We start from the raw sequence: 17344 nt of genomic DNA on the forward strand, positions 1-17344 counted from the left end.
AAATCAGTTTCTTTCTGGAACTTTGGAGGCCAGGAATTACAGCATTATATTCTTCTGTATCTTTCAAAGTGTGTATTAAATAAACGTGATCCCCAGGAGTACTTAGAGGCAGCTCTTTGTATATAGAATACCTTCAAATATATCACATTTGATGATGTATTAATAAGTGGTTAGTACTTGTTCTATATTCAGACTCTCTTACTTTGCCGTTTGCACTATTTAAATGCTGCCTGATGATGACGACCAGGCTGATCCATGTGCTGTTCGTAACCCCATGGGACTGCTGCCAGGCTCATCTACAAAGACAAGCTTATTCAGAGATCTCCTGACTTGTCCCTGGACAGGACTCATCTTGTTTCTGAGGTTGTCTTGGGGCAATTAAAATCAAACCACCTGTGTTGCTAAACCCTGAACACCACCCTAGACCTTTCTTTTAAGGGGGAGAAAAGGACTTCAGGACTGTTTCCACTCCCCTACTGCCTTCTCTCGAGATCGTCCTGTGGCATCCTCTGCATTCAGCTCTGCTGGAGGTCTGCCACGGGCGATGCTTCTGCACGCGTCAAGGAGACAGTGCTGGGGACGGGGCTCTTGCTCCTGTTTGTATTCAGGTGCCACCATCAGCATGTGGAAGACAAATCGGCATTCCAGCCAAGGATGCCCTTTGCAGGCTGGCTGTTGGGGCCTTGAGAGCAAAGCTCCCAAGGAGCAGTGGGGGTTTGCTGGTGTTGTTGATGTCGTAGGGATGGGACAGCTTGCAACTGGGAGAGACATACAGGTTATCAAGGGAAAGTGGGAGCAGCCAGAGGAAGAAGAAAGATAAAGAAGAATTAAAAAAGAAAATAACGAAAGGAAAACCTGTATTTCTCTAATCCAAACCCTGCCTTGTAGTGGCTCTGTACCCCCTAGTCATTCTTCTGATATGTGAATGAAGTGTAGAACAGAGTACAATTACTTTCCTGATTACACTCTATCTTCCTTTACCCAAGGTATTGAAGAGGAACTGGGGAGCACATTATAACGCATACAGCCCTATTAAATCTTGATTCCCTTTAAAACAATTGAAGGAAATCTCACTCTTATAATTACATGAGGGTTGAAATATTTTTTTAGCTTTCCAAGCCCTTCACAATTCGTTATTCCCTTGTTTGTGGTATGTAGAGCTATATCAGCCTGTCACCAGTCTCTTGTCTCAAAAATTAGTGAATTTACACAGATGAAAAACTCAAAAGGCTTTGGGCTGAAAAAAAAAAAAGGAAAAATTGACTCTGTTTTGGAGTTGTGGGCTGACTGACCTTTGGAGGCATCTGTGGTATCCATAGGGTGTAAATCCTATGACTCCAGGCAGGGCCGGGATGTGGCGATGGTAGAGATGGAGCGGTCAGCCACTGTCCTGGAGGGGACCTGACACTCCTGTGCCCAGGCAAGGACAATGACATCTAGCAACTGCTTCTCAGCCGGTGCATATCAGGATGCTGATTTAACCAGGTTTAAAACGATGTGTGCATAGATGTCTCTGTCTGCCTGGCTGACCCCAGGCATCCTCTCCTCCTGCGGAAGCTTTTTGAAGGGATGTAAGTTCCATCAGCTCTTTCATGCAGCTGGAGGCATAGGATATATGGTTAACTCAAGGAGCTGTACAGGCTAGAATGGATTTACGAGCAAAAGGGTTCCTGCTCTGCAGCACGAGTTCTATGTTGCATCCAGCTCTGGGGTCTCCTTTTCTTCCAGGTGCTGTGGTGCTTCAGCTCTCAAGTGCCAGGGCTGTGCTACGTGTCCATTAACTGTCTCATTCTCCCAAATTAAACATGTCCATCTCAAGATAACTTAAGGCAATGGGATGCAAATAGGTGCATTGAAAGCCAATGTTAGATTTTTTTGTTTTCACTGTTAGTGCGAAAGATTAATATATTGTAATGCATCAGCCACCAGGTTGCCTTCTGTAGCATGACCTCAATTAGAAATTAGTTCAAGGATAAAGAAATTGCTGTGATTCAAACTAGTAATCTTGTCTAAAGCTAGCATTTAGTCTCTGGAAGGGAAAAAATCCCATTAATTCTGTGTCTGTGTTGTGTATTTGTGCCTTGTACTTTAGGTATCCCAGGCTCTGCTCTCAAACCATTAAAAATCCAGAGGAAACCCTCCAGATAGACACTGCTATAAATAGCAGAAGATTCTATCATCTGCACCTCCATATGTCTGGGAATGGTTTGATTCCTTGGTTTGGTTTTAGATAATATGTAGGTGATATATAGACACTCCCAGTACCTGTCTCCAAGTTTACCTTTGGACTTGATGATCTTAGAGGTCTTTTCCCACCTTAATGATTCTATGATACCTGTGGGTACTGAATCATCATGTAACGGCAGCATCGCAAAATCACAGAAACCTTTTTGCGTTATCTTTTTCTAGGTGATAATCGGTTAGGTATTAATCCAGTCACCCTGCAGCGATGGATGTGAATTACATTCTCAGAAAGATGAGATTCCTTTTCAACCTTTTGGATGATTTGAGGAATACAAAGTAAATCTCACAAATGAATAGATATCAGAAAAGAAAAAACCCTTTTATAATTTGGGGGTGAAAGGGGAGGGAGGGGGGCACAGGAGCCGCCTCTGCATCCTCCTGCCGCGCTTCTCTGCTCCTTCTGCCCTTTTACTCTGTGGTTTAGCCATTAGGGCCAGAAAAGGCTGATTTCACCTTCCATGTTTTTAATAATGCATAGTACTTTGCAAGTTCGACACAACAGAAATAACATGGGTATCCAGTGAAAGCCAGGGCAACAGGCTGCAGAGCAGAGCTAATGGCTATTGCTCCCGGGGCCCAGGGCTGTATTTGGGGGGAATTTCCTTGCAGGGTGGCTGGGATTAAATTCACCGATGTTCATTGTTCCTGAGGATGATTTATTTCCTTTCATCCTTCCAGCAGGGAGTACAAATGCAAAACTTTCAGCTCAGAGATATTTTTCCAAATAAAGTATCTTCAGCTGTGGTCACTGGTGATTTGGAAGCCCCTGCCAGTGAGAGATTTAGCCTTGAGCTGACTGCTATTGCTGAGCAGCTGAAGAGCAGCTGAAAAGCGGCCAGAAATGGCTTTTGATTTTCGATTAAAAAAAAAAAAACAACAAAAAAAAACCACAGAACGAAAAAGCGTGCTTTGGGTTGGGGACAGTAAGAAGGGAGAGTTTTTTTGTGGTTATTCTGCCCTGTCTGAGAAGGGAAGCTTCTGCTTGCGTGGGGAACCGACTCTGGGTAGTAACAAGCAGGCAGAAGGCGGTTGGCTGAGTGAGGGAAAGGCTTTCCTCGCGGCGTGCTGACTGGAGCGATGGTGGTGCCTGCTGCCCCTTCGTCCAAGCGCGGATCAGCCCTTCGCAGGCTGGCCATCCTCGTCTCTGCACTTCCACCCTCCCCGCCTGCCAGGGCTGGGCAGCTGGAGCAGCCTGGCTTGTTTCAGCTTTGTGTTTCTGCTAATGTGAAAAATATAAATGTGGAGTGGGCTGGTGGAACAAACAATAGCTGATTTACTTGGCTAATTCAAATAGCGTGTAGTGGGTAGCACAGGGAGGCTGCATCGCTGCTCCTGCAGTCATGCTGGGAGGGAGGTCTGCAGTGCCATTACATGCTATTATCGCTTTCTGGATAATGTATACACTTTCGCTATCACGTAGTTTTTCTCCTTCATTTTTCATGAGAACTGGCACTAGATTAATGGTTAAGCCATGGAAGAAACGTAATGCCACACCAGTCTGATTTATTGACCACTTAGTGCTGATGAAGCTGCAAACAAGAGCCAGACAGATGTTGCAGCTGCATTTTTCTTTATCAAAACTAACAGCTTTTGTGTCTTTTTAACCACTTCTTGTTCTATCTCCTGCGTACCCTGCAGCACCAGGGGCAGTGGAAGAAATTCCTTCTGCCTGAGACTGCCACCGAGGCGGCGGATGGGATGCCTCTGGTGCAGCGTGCCGAGGAGCCCGGCCCAGGCTGGGGACGGTGGCAGCAGCTTCGGCTCGGGTGCGTGGCGAGCAGAGCAGCGCTGTGGAGGCTCTGGGTGCTGAAGTTACGGGAGGCTTTGACGGGCATGTGTCCAGAGCCGCCTGCAGCCCAGTCCAGGGCTCCCTGCAAGACTTTCCTGCCACTCAGGGAAGGGCTTCTGCGGTGGCATGTCCCCTGTCCCGGCACGTTTCCCACGTGGAAGTTACATTTGTATTTTTGCTTTTAGTCTTTCACATGTCTTGTTCTACTGGTAGGTCTTCACAATGAAATAGTGATTCTCTGCTCATTTACATATGCATTCTCTTAATTTGTGTCAAAATATTTTGGTTTACGAGGTAGATTGACACTCATGAGACTTGCCAATCTGAGGTCAACTTTTAGATGTAGACATAAGGAACAAACTTGTTAATTTTGTGTTTATTTTATATGCTTTTATATATAAAAAGTATATATTCTAGTGCCAATCTGCTCCTGAGGGCCACTTGTTTCTGCTGCAATGAAGCCAGGAAGCCCCGTTGTCCTGACTTGCCTGGTGAAAAACGGGCACTTTCAGGCTATGAAGAATACAGTTTATCTGAAAAGAAGGAAGAGGCATCGGCAGAACTGCCAAGTCACCCAGCGCCGTGGCAGCAACATGAGCTTACTCTCTTTTTTGAAACTTGGCTCTGAGAGCAAGAGGTGTCTTAACACAAAATCTCTGAAGCATATTACTTTTTATTACTTCATCACCTACATCACTAATTATGTTAAATTAGCTGATGGAGACTATTTGGGTGTAAAGGTAATCATTTTTATTATCTGAATCTCTTCTGAATTATGCATGAGGACCGTAATGTTTCAGACCTCCCGTTTATCAACTCCCCAGTCCTGAGCAGTGCTGTCCACGCATGTTGGAAGCAGATCAGCTGCCCCGTTAATTCCCCGGGAGCCCCGGCTGTCACCTGTGTCGCCTTTAAAGGGTAGAACAGGAAGGCTGAGAGGAAAATGTGGCTCTGTTCTGAATGGTGACCTGAGGATTTGCACTGCGGTATGGAAGGAGAGGATATGGTGTTTTAATGTGTCCTTCTCTGGCTGTCTCTTGTCTGGGGCAGATATGCCCTGTGAAATGGAAGGTTTTGAACACATAAAAACTGAATATAAATCTCGGGAATAGAAGAGCTAATGGTTTTCTTTGGTCTAACACTTTCCAAAACTGCTCCGAGATAAGTTGTTAGCAGTTCCTTACTAGGTTTCCTTGCCTCTTCCCTGTGCAGTGCAACTCTCTTTAACACAGGCTGCAGGAATTTGATACTTTGATCTCACAGAATCTTCACTGAAAATCCCCCGTTTGCAGTTTTCATCAGTAGAGGGGAAAAAGCACAAGTTCCTGCTTGCACGTCTTTCTAGCTTAGAAGAGAGCTTCTTGTCTGGATGGAGGGACACATCTGGTCGCTGCATCCCCTGGCACCCTGCGGGGCTTCAGACAGGGAGAGCATGGTCTGCGGGGCTGCTGCGCCTGTCACGCTGCTGCACTCGGACACGAAGGGGTGGCTTTCAGCTGCCGTGCCATCTTGGCAAGCCTCGAGGAGCTGGAGGACGTGGCCAGCTGTGCCCTGGTCCCGGGGCCGTGCAGGATACTCCCTGCATCCCGGGTTTGTGGTCACCCCTGCGCCCGGCAGTGGCCAGTGCTGCCCCACTGCTGCCCCAGCCCCAGGCTGGCTCCAGGAGCAGCAGCCCAGCATGCTGTGCCTGGCCTCAGTGCTGTGTTGTGCCCGTCAGAAGTTGCCTTCTGCTGGTCTCTCCTTGGTGCGGGTGTCCACGAACCGCTCCAGCCCTCTGTGGGTTTCGTAAGCGAGTGCTCCCATTAGCACAACCTTTGCAAACAAGTGATGGCTTGTGCTCCCTCTCTCACTCGGAGCAGGGCTCTAACAGCATTAATGAAACATTAGAGTTTTAATTACACCATTATCCTATTTATTTTTATAAATAATTCCAAAGCAGTCATTAAAGTTTGTGAACTTAGGAGTAAATGACTTAAGGGAAAGAAATCAGCTGCTCAATCTTGTTATTATCTATTGTACAATCTCCCTGGGATGCTGTTGGGAAACTAGCAGAGTTGTTTCTGTTGCTGATGTTAAGATGATGCATTTACTCGCAGGGTGGTAGCATGCTGCTCAGCTCCCTACCTGAAACGCCCGTGTCAGTGGGACGGTGCTGCAGTGCGTCAAAGCCGCGTTGCGTCCCCTCTCTCACCCCGTGCGAAGGTGCACAGGGAGGGAGGAGAGCATTAAGCAGCCCTGCGGGAGCGAGCGCCTTGCAGTTGTTCTGCAGCAGTTCTGCAGAGGACGCAGTCTCTTCCAGTCCCGACCTTCTGCTGCTTGCTGTTTTCATTGCAAAGCTACGAGGTCTTCAAAAGACATCTTGGGCGTGTCTGGAAAGAGCCTGTCCTTGGGGCACTCTGTAACACTGTTTGTGAGCCTTCTTGGCTCTTCCCTCCCTCTTTCTGCCACTCTAGGGAAAGTATGGCTGTTACTGATGTTCAGATGAATTTCTGTATATTTAAAATAGCCTTATGTGGGCCGGGACTGATGAGAGCATTGAATCAAACAGACTGCAGGTCCCTTAAACCAAAGCAAATGACCTGGTGTTTGTTGCAACTGGTGTTTGCAGGACTCTTGCAAGTATTAAGTGTTGTATGGGTTGGAAAAAAAGTTTGCCCTGAGAACACAAGGGGAGCAGCGGAGTTGCAAGCAAAGGGCGCTTGGGATGGGGGGAAGCTGCGTGCACACTCTCACACCTTGTATTTTGCCACCGCTTTTAAAGAACAGCTCTGATCTCAGGGAAATCTAGTACATTCTGGGATCTAACCGCGATATGTTCTGTCATGGTTTTAATTAGGAAGATAAATGCAGAGAGCCCTGAGCGGGGGAGAGGCCCAATGACGTAACTTTTGCTCTGCTCTCCCTGCAGAACCCAGACATTGTGTTGGTGCACTACCTGAACGTCCCTGCCATCGAGGACTGCGGGAAACCGTGCGGCCCCATCTTGTGCTCAATAAACACAGACAAGAAGGAATGGGCAAAGTGGACAAAAGAGGAACTCATTGGACAGCTCAAACCAATGTGTGAGTATCTGGAGAATTTTTTGCTTTATGAAGGGTTAATTTAGAGTACGATATCTCTCACTGCCACCAACCATCCCTGTGAAGGGGTCATTTGTCACCGTCAAACTCAACTTGCATCTGCCTGCACTTTCTTTCTTCCCAGTATTCAGGGGGATGCATGGTATGATAGCTGCCCAGACTGTCCCAAAAAAGATCATGTCCCAAAAAAGGTCCCCTCCACACACTGGGGAAAAAAATTGTACGTATGATTTTGCATTTTCAAGCGCCGTTCATAGGCACCGACTCGCTTGCAAAGAGCCTTTGCAGTACTGGCAGGTAGGTTTTCCCTAAGGGCACTCCATGTTTTCGTGGTTCAGTGTCAGATCGGAACGGGTTGCTGTTGCTTACAGACGGACTCCGTGGCACTGAGTGTTTCAGGATGGGTATCGTTTACTACTGCTCTAAACTTTGCAGTCTAAAGAGATGGCTGCGCAAGTGTGCAGAGTGATCGGGAAGTTTTCTCTGCAAACAGGCAGTTCTTTGGACCTCTCTGCATCCACCTTGGAGTATAATATTTTCTTTCATATCACAGTTGTATTTTATGTCTTCACCTGAGTAATATGTCCCCGTGTGTACACAAACATCTTTTTGCAGTGAAAGAAAGATTAGGCATAGCGTGGGTCTGTAAATAAGAGAAAATTAACTGCAGGAGCCACAGTACCAATCTAGGTGCTTGCATCTGCGTCATCAAATGCCAGGTCTGCTTTTCTCCCTTACCCCTGCCTCTGGCTGGACGCTGGTGTCATGCCCAGCTTTCTGTAATTAGAGGTCACAGCCATGAAGTACATTCTGATGTGTCTCAACCATCAGTGAAAGATCAGTCTCGCACTGACCGCAGCATTAGTAATGTAAGTTCGCACCGCTTCGTTGTTGGATCCTGAGCTCTGCAGGCGCTTGTATTTCTTTTCCACACAAAGTTGGAGGACAGAAGACAAGAAGAAGAGAAGAGAGGAAATGACACATTTGCTAAACAGAATATTGCCCCTGGGACCGATAACCTTAGACAGAAATCCAGGATGTTGAAGGTGTAGCTGAGACTGGACAAGTACCTTAACATTAAACAGGAGAGGAAGTGACAGCCTGTTAAAAAATCTGCAGTGCATCAAGAAAATTATGTGAAAACTGCAACAAACTCGCCATAAATTTAATAACACTTGGCTCTTTTATGTCTCAGGAGGGAAGAGGGAAATTCTGCACAATTATTCAGTGTATATATGCATGTACACGTCTCTGTTTATGGGTACATATCCTTGGAAACGCATCCTTAGAAATGTAGCTAAAATAAAAGCTTTAGATTCTGATCAGACCTAGAAAACAAAGAGGACATGGATAACCGTGTTGAGGGAGCACAGAGGGGCACTGCTCGCCAAGAAGCCATCAGATTTGGTTCCAGTATTGGGTGTGCCATGAAATTCTGGAGCCAAGCACATTAGTTTCATCACATTTTTGCATTAATCACATTCTTTCACAGCCTTCACGGTTTGATTGCCTGGTGTTTCCAAATTTCTCTGCCCTACAGCAGATTTGTCAATGACTTAATCAAAGCACTGTGCATGGTAGCGCCAGTGAAGCAACAGTCTCGCCCTTTTATCTGTTCCGTGTTGCAGTTCATCTAGTTTTAATCCTCTGGTCTTGGAAGCTGTGTGAGGTTTTTGTTGATTCTTTTGTATTCTTTGTTGCCGTTTTTCATAAGAATTTCATGTTTAAGACAAGTTAGTGATGATACAGCCAGGGTGCGCATGGAGGTCTGTGGCCAAAAGCTGTACCTGCAGGGAGATTTTTGCATCCTATTTCAGACCATTGATGTCATTCAGAATTAGGCGGAGAAGCTGATACTACTTCTGCCTTTGGGGAAATGCCTCCTCCTGGTCAGAGGCTAGTGACAGCGTCCAGTTCTCGACTCGCTGAGAACAAGAGCTGTTTGTTCAAGTCCTACTCAGCCTGGACTGGAGTCAGGTACTAGAGCTTTTGACCTCTGTCAGATATTAAAGTTTTTATATCAGAATCTAGGATAGCGGAGAGTCAGTGGTGTGGCAGCCAAAGGCTGGGAGCATGTTCTCTCTTGGCTGTGTGTGCCTGAAGAACTGAAAGTGATGTGGCAGATGGCTGGCGGGGAGAGAGGCATTGGTCTGAGAGTCCGAGCCAGACAAATACATCAGACTGTTTTTTCTGAAACAGAGACCCCCTGACTGGGATGAGCTGGGAGTTTGCTCACATTTCTTGCATCCATAATTCACTCAGCTTGCACTTCCTTTCCTATTGCATCATCCCACAGTCAGTCCAGCTTTCAGCAAGTGTTCAGCAGGCATCTGGGGCAGGGACAGGCTCCTGGTACCAGACTGTGTCACCTCCGTGAGGGGCAGGATGCTGAGGTCTGGGCTGCGGAGAGGTGGCTGCTCCTCTCCTGGTCTTGAAGGATACCTCTATGAACCCCGAGCTTCATGACTGGCTTTAGAGGTGGCTTTTCCTAATGTTGTGACTGTGCTTGCGCTGGTGCTTATGGATGAAAAAATACCTCTTCAGGGTGGCCATACAGCTCTGAGAGGTTTATGGAAACGCGGTTAACTTGTTCTAAAGTAGCTGGTCTGTGAACTAATTGAGACTGAAGTTAACCCATCTGAACATGCATGAAAGGTAGATACTCACTGCAGATACTCTCAGGATTTGGGGTTTTTTCCAACATCACCAACTGAGTTGAGACTATAAATAACTAATTAATCAGCCTGACTTCAGCATTCAGGGCTTTGGATTTTTTATTTAGTTCTGATATATTTGTCATCTGCCTTTACGCTGGGACATCCGTGACCTGTCTGGACTATCACTGCTGGCTTCTCAGGCCACAGTTTGGCAGTCCTTGAGACTGAAGCAGACGAGCCTGGAAGGGCTGGATGCGTGATTCGTGACCCCAGCAAGATGGTTCCTCTCTCCTTCCAGGCTAGGAGATGGATGCCTTATCTTAGCAGTCTAAGCATGGTCAAGGAGCACAGGGAGGGCTGTAAAGCCTCCACGGAAACCTCCTGCTGCTGATGGCAGACCTGTGATAATCTGACTGTCGGCAGTGTTCTTACTGGTTGTCTGAATCAAAAGAGTCATCATGTGTGTTGCTTCTGTGTGAATACAACCTTTTGGGACATTTGTGCAAAATGAATAGCAATAATACATGAAAATTCTGCGGGAATGTTGTCTGAGACACCTGTAAGTCATTTCAGGATGCCTGGTATGAAGAATGGGCCTCAATTTGGCATTGCTTTCAATCCCCCACCCACCCCTTGTGCCCCGTTAGTCTTGCTTCGAGATCGCTCTGAAAGATTAGCAGATGTCCTTAGAGGCATCTGGTGGTAAAAGCAGAATGCAGTGGCAGAATCCAGCACAGCAGAATTCTGTGTATAAACTCCATATGATCAGCAAATTGTGGGCCAGCTCATGTTGGGGGTTTCTCCAATTCATCCCCTTTTGGCTTTCTCATCCTTCAGCTGGTAAAGTATGAGTTTCAAGCCCACAGCTGGTGCTATGTTGCAATCCTTGTTTGAGGTCCACTATAATTAAGAGCTATCTTGCTTTTGGAAAAAAGCTTTTTTCATTCCTCTGCTGCTTGGAAACTGATTGCTCCTGCTTGTGCCGCCTGCACACAGCCACAGCTGGGGAAGCTGGAGGTTTCACGTGGCACCCATCAGACTTAACACCTTTGGGCATATGCAACACTTGCCTCTCCCTGGAGTCACCAGTTCTGTTTTGTGTAAGTGAAACAGTCTGGGGCTCTTGGAGGTGACCTGAAACCGCATCCCTGTGTTGACATAGCTGGAGAGGGCATTAAACACTTGTAGCCAAGATTTAATAAGTTTAAATAGCAATAATTGGCATTAATATGATTTCAAGAATTGAGTTGTTGGGTATTTTTATCTGGACTTAAATTTATATTAAATTTTAGTAATTGTGTTTAAGGGTTTTTTTATAGTTAATCTTAAAAGATCAATCGTACAAAAATGCTACATGGGATGATTTTTACTATTTGCTGTCATTGTCAGAGCTACAAAGTGACCCTCAGTGGAAACTGAAGCTTGCCAGCTTAGTTCCAACTGACCTCCTTGTGAAAAGTAGCTTAGATTCTTAAAGAGTTTAGTTTTAGTAATGCAGATGTCCAGTTTTTCTGGAATAGTACTCACATGTTACTATAATTGGCTGTGGTTTTTCATTAAAAAGAGAATACAACAGCAGGTGCGAGATAGGTGCTTATATCCCACTGGCCACTCAGACTTTGAGTACAGAATCACGGAATGGTCGGGGTTGGAAGGGACCTCTGTGGGTCACCCAGTCCAACCCTCCCGCCAAAGCAGGGTCACCTACAGCTGGCTGCAGAGGACCTTGTCCAGGCGGGTACCTCCCATTCCCATCAGCGGCATAGCCAGTATCAGCCACCTACTCGGTTTTGCATCTCCTCACCCAGACGCATCTTGCAACCCTTTCATTACCATTCTACGCATGGCTTGCATGTGAGAATTGCACCTTTCCACTTGCTCTTTTATCTGTAGTGGCCTTTATGTCCCTAGGGGAGCTGTTCCCATGCCTGCATGGGCCGCTCCTTACGAAACGTGGTTTCCCTCGCGCATTTTACCTACTGTAGGAAGCCCCTTTGCCGAAAGAACAAAACGAGCAACCATTTTTCACCGGGTGCAGTCTTTCAGCTGCGTTTGGAGATCTCACAGTAAAATAATGGCGCTAGCTGAAACGGAGCATTGATGGTAATCCAGTATGAACTGGACTGCTAGCAGTAGTGGAAACTAACTTGAGGAAAGCTAAACCAAATAGCGTCCTGCCCCGCTACGAGCTGGGTGCTGAACCAGGTTCAGCAACTGCAGAACCTCTCTGAGGACGCCCTGGGCACGCCAGCCTTCATTGTCTGTGCTTCCTTCGGGCTTTGTCTCCCCTCGTAGCATCCGGCTGCGGTAACCGTCAGGCTCGACACCAGAGCACCTGCTCAGGCGGAGGTCCCCCTTCCCCGGCGTTCCACACGGCTGGCAAACAGGTCATAGCCGTTGCGGATGTGGCTGGGATGGCTCCTGCGCGCCCGTGTGACGGCGGGGAGCCCGGCCCCGCCGCCCCGGCCCCGGCGAGGAGTTTCCGCCCGCCCCGCCGGGCCCCTGCTGAGGGGGAGCCAACCCGGGCGCGCGCCCCCCGCCGCCCGCGCACTGCCCGTTCCTTATCCGTGGGCGCCACCTGGCGGCGCCACCTGGCGCCGGTGCCCTTGGGGGACGGCGGAGCTGGGCGCGTGCTGCCGGTGGCGGAGAGTCCTGTCCCCGCGGACGAGCGCCCTCGTTATCCGCGCGGTTCCAGAGCTCGGCGGGTCGGGAGCTTCCGGTCTGGCGGCAGGGAAGGGCCGGCGATGGCGGCCTGAGCCTGGCGGGCGTTGTCTGCTCCTCGCTGCGGGGAGGTGCCCGGCGGTGGCTTGGCAGAGAGCTTCAGCGCTGGCCTCTCATGTGCGAGCAGCCTCCAACTCCGGGTGGCTGCGGGTAAAACCTGCTTTAGCCGTAAATAAAAGTTGGAGAAGTCTGGCTCTGAGCAGCTTCAGCAGAGTCACATTCCACGGATGCTCGCCGAGGGTGGCTGAACCGCCTGTGCTTCCCACTTGCTGCCAAGCATCCGGTTGCACGTGAGCAAACCGTCAAGGAAAGGCCTCGTTTCAGAGAAAAGACTTCTCTTTAAAGAATGGCTAAGAGTGAAATGTCTGTACGAGTCCTTACAAAGACATTAAAACTCAGGAAGTGCCACGAAGAAACGGCAAATGCGCGAGGTGATCTTCCCTGCCCACGTCCCCAGCAGCGAGGCTCAGGAAATCTTCCCTTTGTAATCAACAGCGAGTGGAAGTGGAGGGCTGGAAAATCAAAGCTGAATTGTGTGGGGGCATCTGGATGCAAAAGGATAAATCTAATGAAAATCTTCTGCAGCCAAACTGAGAAATCGGAGTAAGGCCTTTACTCCTGCCAACACCAACACGACAAAAGTTGAAGGGACATGGCTGCTATTGCTGATTGACCATCGCCATGGAAACAGCCTCCCGCGGTCGACGGTTGGTAGAGCAGGATGCAGGAAGCAAGGCGGGCTGTCGTTCCCATCAGCAGGGCAGTAGGATGAAGGATCCGCTCAGCCTGCGGTCAGTGCCTGTAGCATTTTTAAAGCGTTTCGTGTCGGTCAGAAGTGGCTGAGGGCAGGACTCTGAACGAAGGGTTTGCAGCAGGCCTTCCGGGACACGTCAAGAGGGAGAGGCAAACAGAAACCTGACCTTGATTATTCCAAATATTCTAGCTCTGTGAGTCGATCCAACTTAGCTGTTCCACATGCAAGATGTCATCATTGTTAGTCAAAAACCCCAAAGATGGGCCCTTAGCTGTCAAAATGGGGCAAAGGAGCAGAACGTAGGGTGTAAGGAATGGCTTCATTATGTAGCGTACATATATATATGTGGGTAAGCTGTATTGTATGTATGGGATACAGAAGAGTAAGAGCTTTAGAACAGAAACGGGAAGCGTAAAATGGATGAAATGGCAAAGAGAAACATCTAAGAGCATTCAGAAAGGGTGAAATGATCAGATTTAAATGTGGGAAGGTATTTTAGGGACAAGTTTTGCTTAGGGTGGAGGAAGCCACAGAGAGGGAAATGGTCAGGGTTTTAGCTGTTGGTGGTGTTCAGTGTAGAGTGAAGGTGAGACAGCAAGGCAGGCTTGAGGTGATGGGGAGGAGGAAGGTAGCTGCAAGACTGGAGACTTGGTAATTGTGGAGGACTGAGTACCACCAACAGCGGAAGATGGCAGAAATAGCCAGGGTGTTGCAAGAAACCTGGACAAACCATATTTTTCTATGTGCAAGTTTCCTTTGGCTTCTGAGCTGTCCTTTTGCTGGTAATCCAGGTCATTTTTCATTCCTTTGCTCGTGGTGGTCAGACAAAGTTGTGACAGGGCTAATGAACAGGGACCTGCTGGGCTAATACTGGAAAGTCATTTTTATTGTGTTTTCTTCCCATGAGAAGAAAAAGAAGAAAGGTGTGAGCCTGTTCTCATAAGAGGGGGTTGGAGGCATTTCTGCTAGGAGCAGCATTAGCAGTCTGAATTGGGGACCTTCCTCCAGCCTCACTTCTCTTCTTCAAGCACCCAGTGAAATACCAGTATTCCTCCCCAGCTCCACTGCCTCAACGCTGCAGGCACTGTGCAGAGGGTGCATGGCAAGGAATATGTTGCACCAGCTTTTAGACCTGTTTACAGTATCACTGGAAAGTGTTAGAGCAGTTCACAGCTTTCCTTATAAATTATAAGGAAGTTCAGGAGGAGTCTGAACAGAAATCCGGATTAAAATACTTCCCAGAGTTTCTGTTAAGCTTCAGTCTTTTTTTCCTTTTTTTTTTTTGTTCCTACATTATGACTGTATTGAATCAAACTTAGTTCTACAGTGGTTTCATTTTTTCTAACTGTTAGGAAACAAGAAGAGTATGTATGCTTTTTATTAACCTTCCTTTCATAATGCCCTTTTTTCCCTACAGAAATCTCCTTTCCTGCTGACTCATTATGTGTCAGGAAGCCAAGCGTGACATTTTAAAAGCCATCTTGATAGTATTTGGTATTCAGTACTAACAACTCGCTAGCTCCAGGAGTTTTTTTTTAAATGGGGAGGGAGAAAATCTGCATATTGGATGTGCCAAGATAGTGGATAATTTGCATTAAGCATCCAGACATTCTTTTTTTGCAATCTGTCACCCTTCACTGGCTTTTTGTTTTATAACCTTCATAACATACGGGGAGCATAAGCACTAAAAAAAGTCGCACCATGTGGACAGAAGCTGGAGCCGGAGCCCTTTAGGATCAGCTGGAGCAAGGCTAGAGAAGGACCTTTCCTCAGCAGCAATAGATCCGTGATGGGACTTTGTTATACTAAGAACCTGAAAATAACAGGCATGGTACTGCATGTATCCAGCTGTAAAGCTGTCCATTATTTCTTAGCTTCCAGCTCACAGCTTGAGTCAGATGTAAGAACCATCATCGTCAATACACAAACCATGAGACATGATTCATTTACCGGACTTGGCCCCTGTAATACACTGCTCATCACGGGCTTTAGCAGCAGTAGGGAGCAAACTCTGATGTACTGCTGTAAAGTAGACTTTCTATACCTAGCAACACATATGTGAGCTCACTTCTTTAGCAAAACATTTCTGAAGTAACTGGAAATAACTTAATGCAAAGTTTCTTAGTAATAATTACAGTTCAGTAACTTTATATAGTATAGCTGAAAGCATTCCAAATACATTGCTGCATTTTAATCTCACTGTCAATGTATTTTTTTTCAAAACTGCTATTCGAACGTTACTTATTAGGCATAACATCACATGTGACAGAATAATGTATCTAGAATAATAAAATGAATGTGAGTGGAGGTACTGAAGCAGTAAGCATATATGAACTTAGACATAATAACAGATACTGAATGTTAAGAAGAAATTCAAAATTGTGAACATACTAGAAAGCAAAATCTGTTGGGTACAATAACAATAAATATGGTTTTCAAGCAAGCATAGAGGGACTCATTACTAAACTAACTGCAGCACTTTAAATAGTGATATGAGGAAGAACACTTGTAAACCTTATTTACAATATTTCTGCAAGTTATTCAGCCTGGCCAATAAAAATATGAATTCTGTAATATGAAACTAGACCAAGATGAGATTCTGTTAGGCAAAGTAACATCAGTGGGTGATGAGGCAACACAGCAACAGGTGATAAAAAAGGCAATAAAACTGCTTAACAGAGCAGATCCAGGAGCTCTGTTCCACCAGCTGCTTATGACATACTGAATAAGCAACATCAAGGAGGAGAAAAGGAGATTCACACAATATCCTGCCTCTTTGACAATGGTCATTAGCTGTCATAAACGTGCCCTCATTTGCCTTCTGATCTTCTTGCATGAAGCATCTTTCAGCTTGTTGCTCCAGATTCTGCAGATACTTCTAGCTGTATAGTGATCACCAGACCGATGTGCTGTTACCAGCATTTCACGACCTCACATTGAGGACCTTCACCACGCAAGGATCTGTGTGTTTAGAGCTCAGTCCTACAAAGTTGATGTCTGTGGGACTTTTTAACTTTGATTTTATATATTCTGGTTAAGGATTTTAGAATACAATGCGCAAGGAAGATGCTTTGCTAGAGTATGACAAAGACACTCCTGAAAAGCAGCTCTTCAGGCCTGAGCTGCCAGGCATGGGGTCATCTTGGAAATGATGTTGCCACCAGCCAGCGCTTTCCAAAATCTGCAAGTGAGCTCTAGTGCACATAAAGGATAAATAAGTAATATGCACATATAAATTGCTTAGACATTAAAGGAGACTGAAGGTTCTTTGAGTCGGTTATTATGGAGAAAATATTTTAGAAATGCTATTTCCATTGTAAGTCAGGCTGAGAGTAATATTGTTATGTGAAATTCTGCATCTAAAAAAATTCTTAGGGGGAGCCTTTATTCAAATAATTTATCTAGATGCGGTTTAGCATTCTTATTTAAATAGCCAATAGGCCAAGAGAGTCCCCAAGAAGAGAGACCTGCAGTTTGCAACGTGTTCTGCAACGTCACCCTCCTATCTGTTTTCCCAAATTACTAAAAAGTCCTCTGAGTCTGAGGAGGCACTCACACAGTGTCTGTTAGTGACTCCTAAAAAGTGAGTCAAGCTTCACTGCTGCTAGCCAGCATCTGACAACGAAGACCTGGCAAAAGGTTTGTATTTGTTGTTACAGTGGTATATTTTTGGCTGCTGATTATATTACAAAACTAATTTTGTGTTTATATTAGACAGAAGGAGATTCCAAAATGCCCCTTGGAATTGTACTTTTTACTTCAATGAATCACAAGTATTTTGTTGCTTTCAGGTTTTTAATCATTACATGCACTATTCAGATGGTCCTTACAATTTTTCAGCTCAGAGAGCCACCATTAACAGCAAAGTGAAATAGAGAAAGATCTACTGAGGTTTTTTTTCCTCTGTGCATACCTAATCCAGGAATTGCATTTGGAAGCCTATGGCTATCAGAGAGCAGAGAACAGTAAAACAATAACCATTACTGTTACCTTTTATAGGTGTCCTTCAGTTCTGACAAAAAGCAGTAAGTAGGAATGGGTTTCTGTTGTTTTTTTGGGATGGCTTTTGATGGTTTCTTGGCATGTTTTTTGAAGTTTC

The 17344-nt window shown here is 46.2% G+C and overlaps 1 protein-coding gene across 7 annotated transcripts in view; it reads left to right on the forward strand.

Annotated features, from left to right (window-relative positions):
• Nucleotides 1-17344, forward strand: part of CAMTA1 (calmodulin binding transcription activator 1) — a 310966-nt gene that overhangs the window by 241331 nt on the left and 52291 nt on the right. For all 7 annotated transcript variants that reach the window (XM_075437588.1, XM_075437589.1, XM_075437593.1 and 4 more), the window contains one exon: nucleotides 6942-7095. In XM_075437588.1, coding sequence (XP_075293703.1) covers nucleotides 6942-7095 — 154 coding nt within the window. The remainder of the gene's footprint in view (nucleotides 1-6941; nucleotides 7096-17344) is intronic.

This window comes from Opisthocomus hoazin, chromosome 16 (assembly GCF_030867145.1).
Source record: "Opisthocomus hoazin isolate bOpiHoa1 chromosome 16, bOpiHoa1.hap1, whole genome shotgun sequence".
Taxonomy (NCBI): Eukaryota; Metazoa; Chordata; class Aves; order Opisthocomiformes; family Opisthocomidae; genus Opisthocomus; species Opisthocomus hoazin.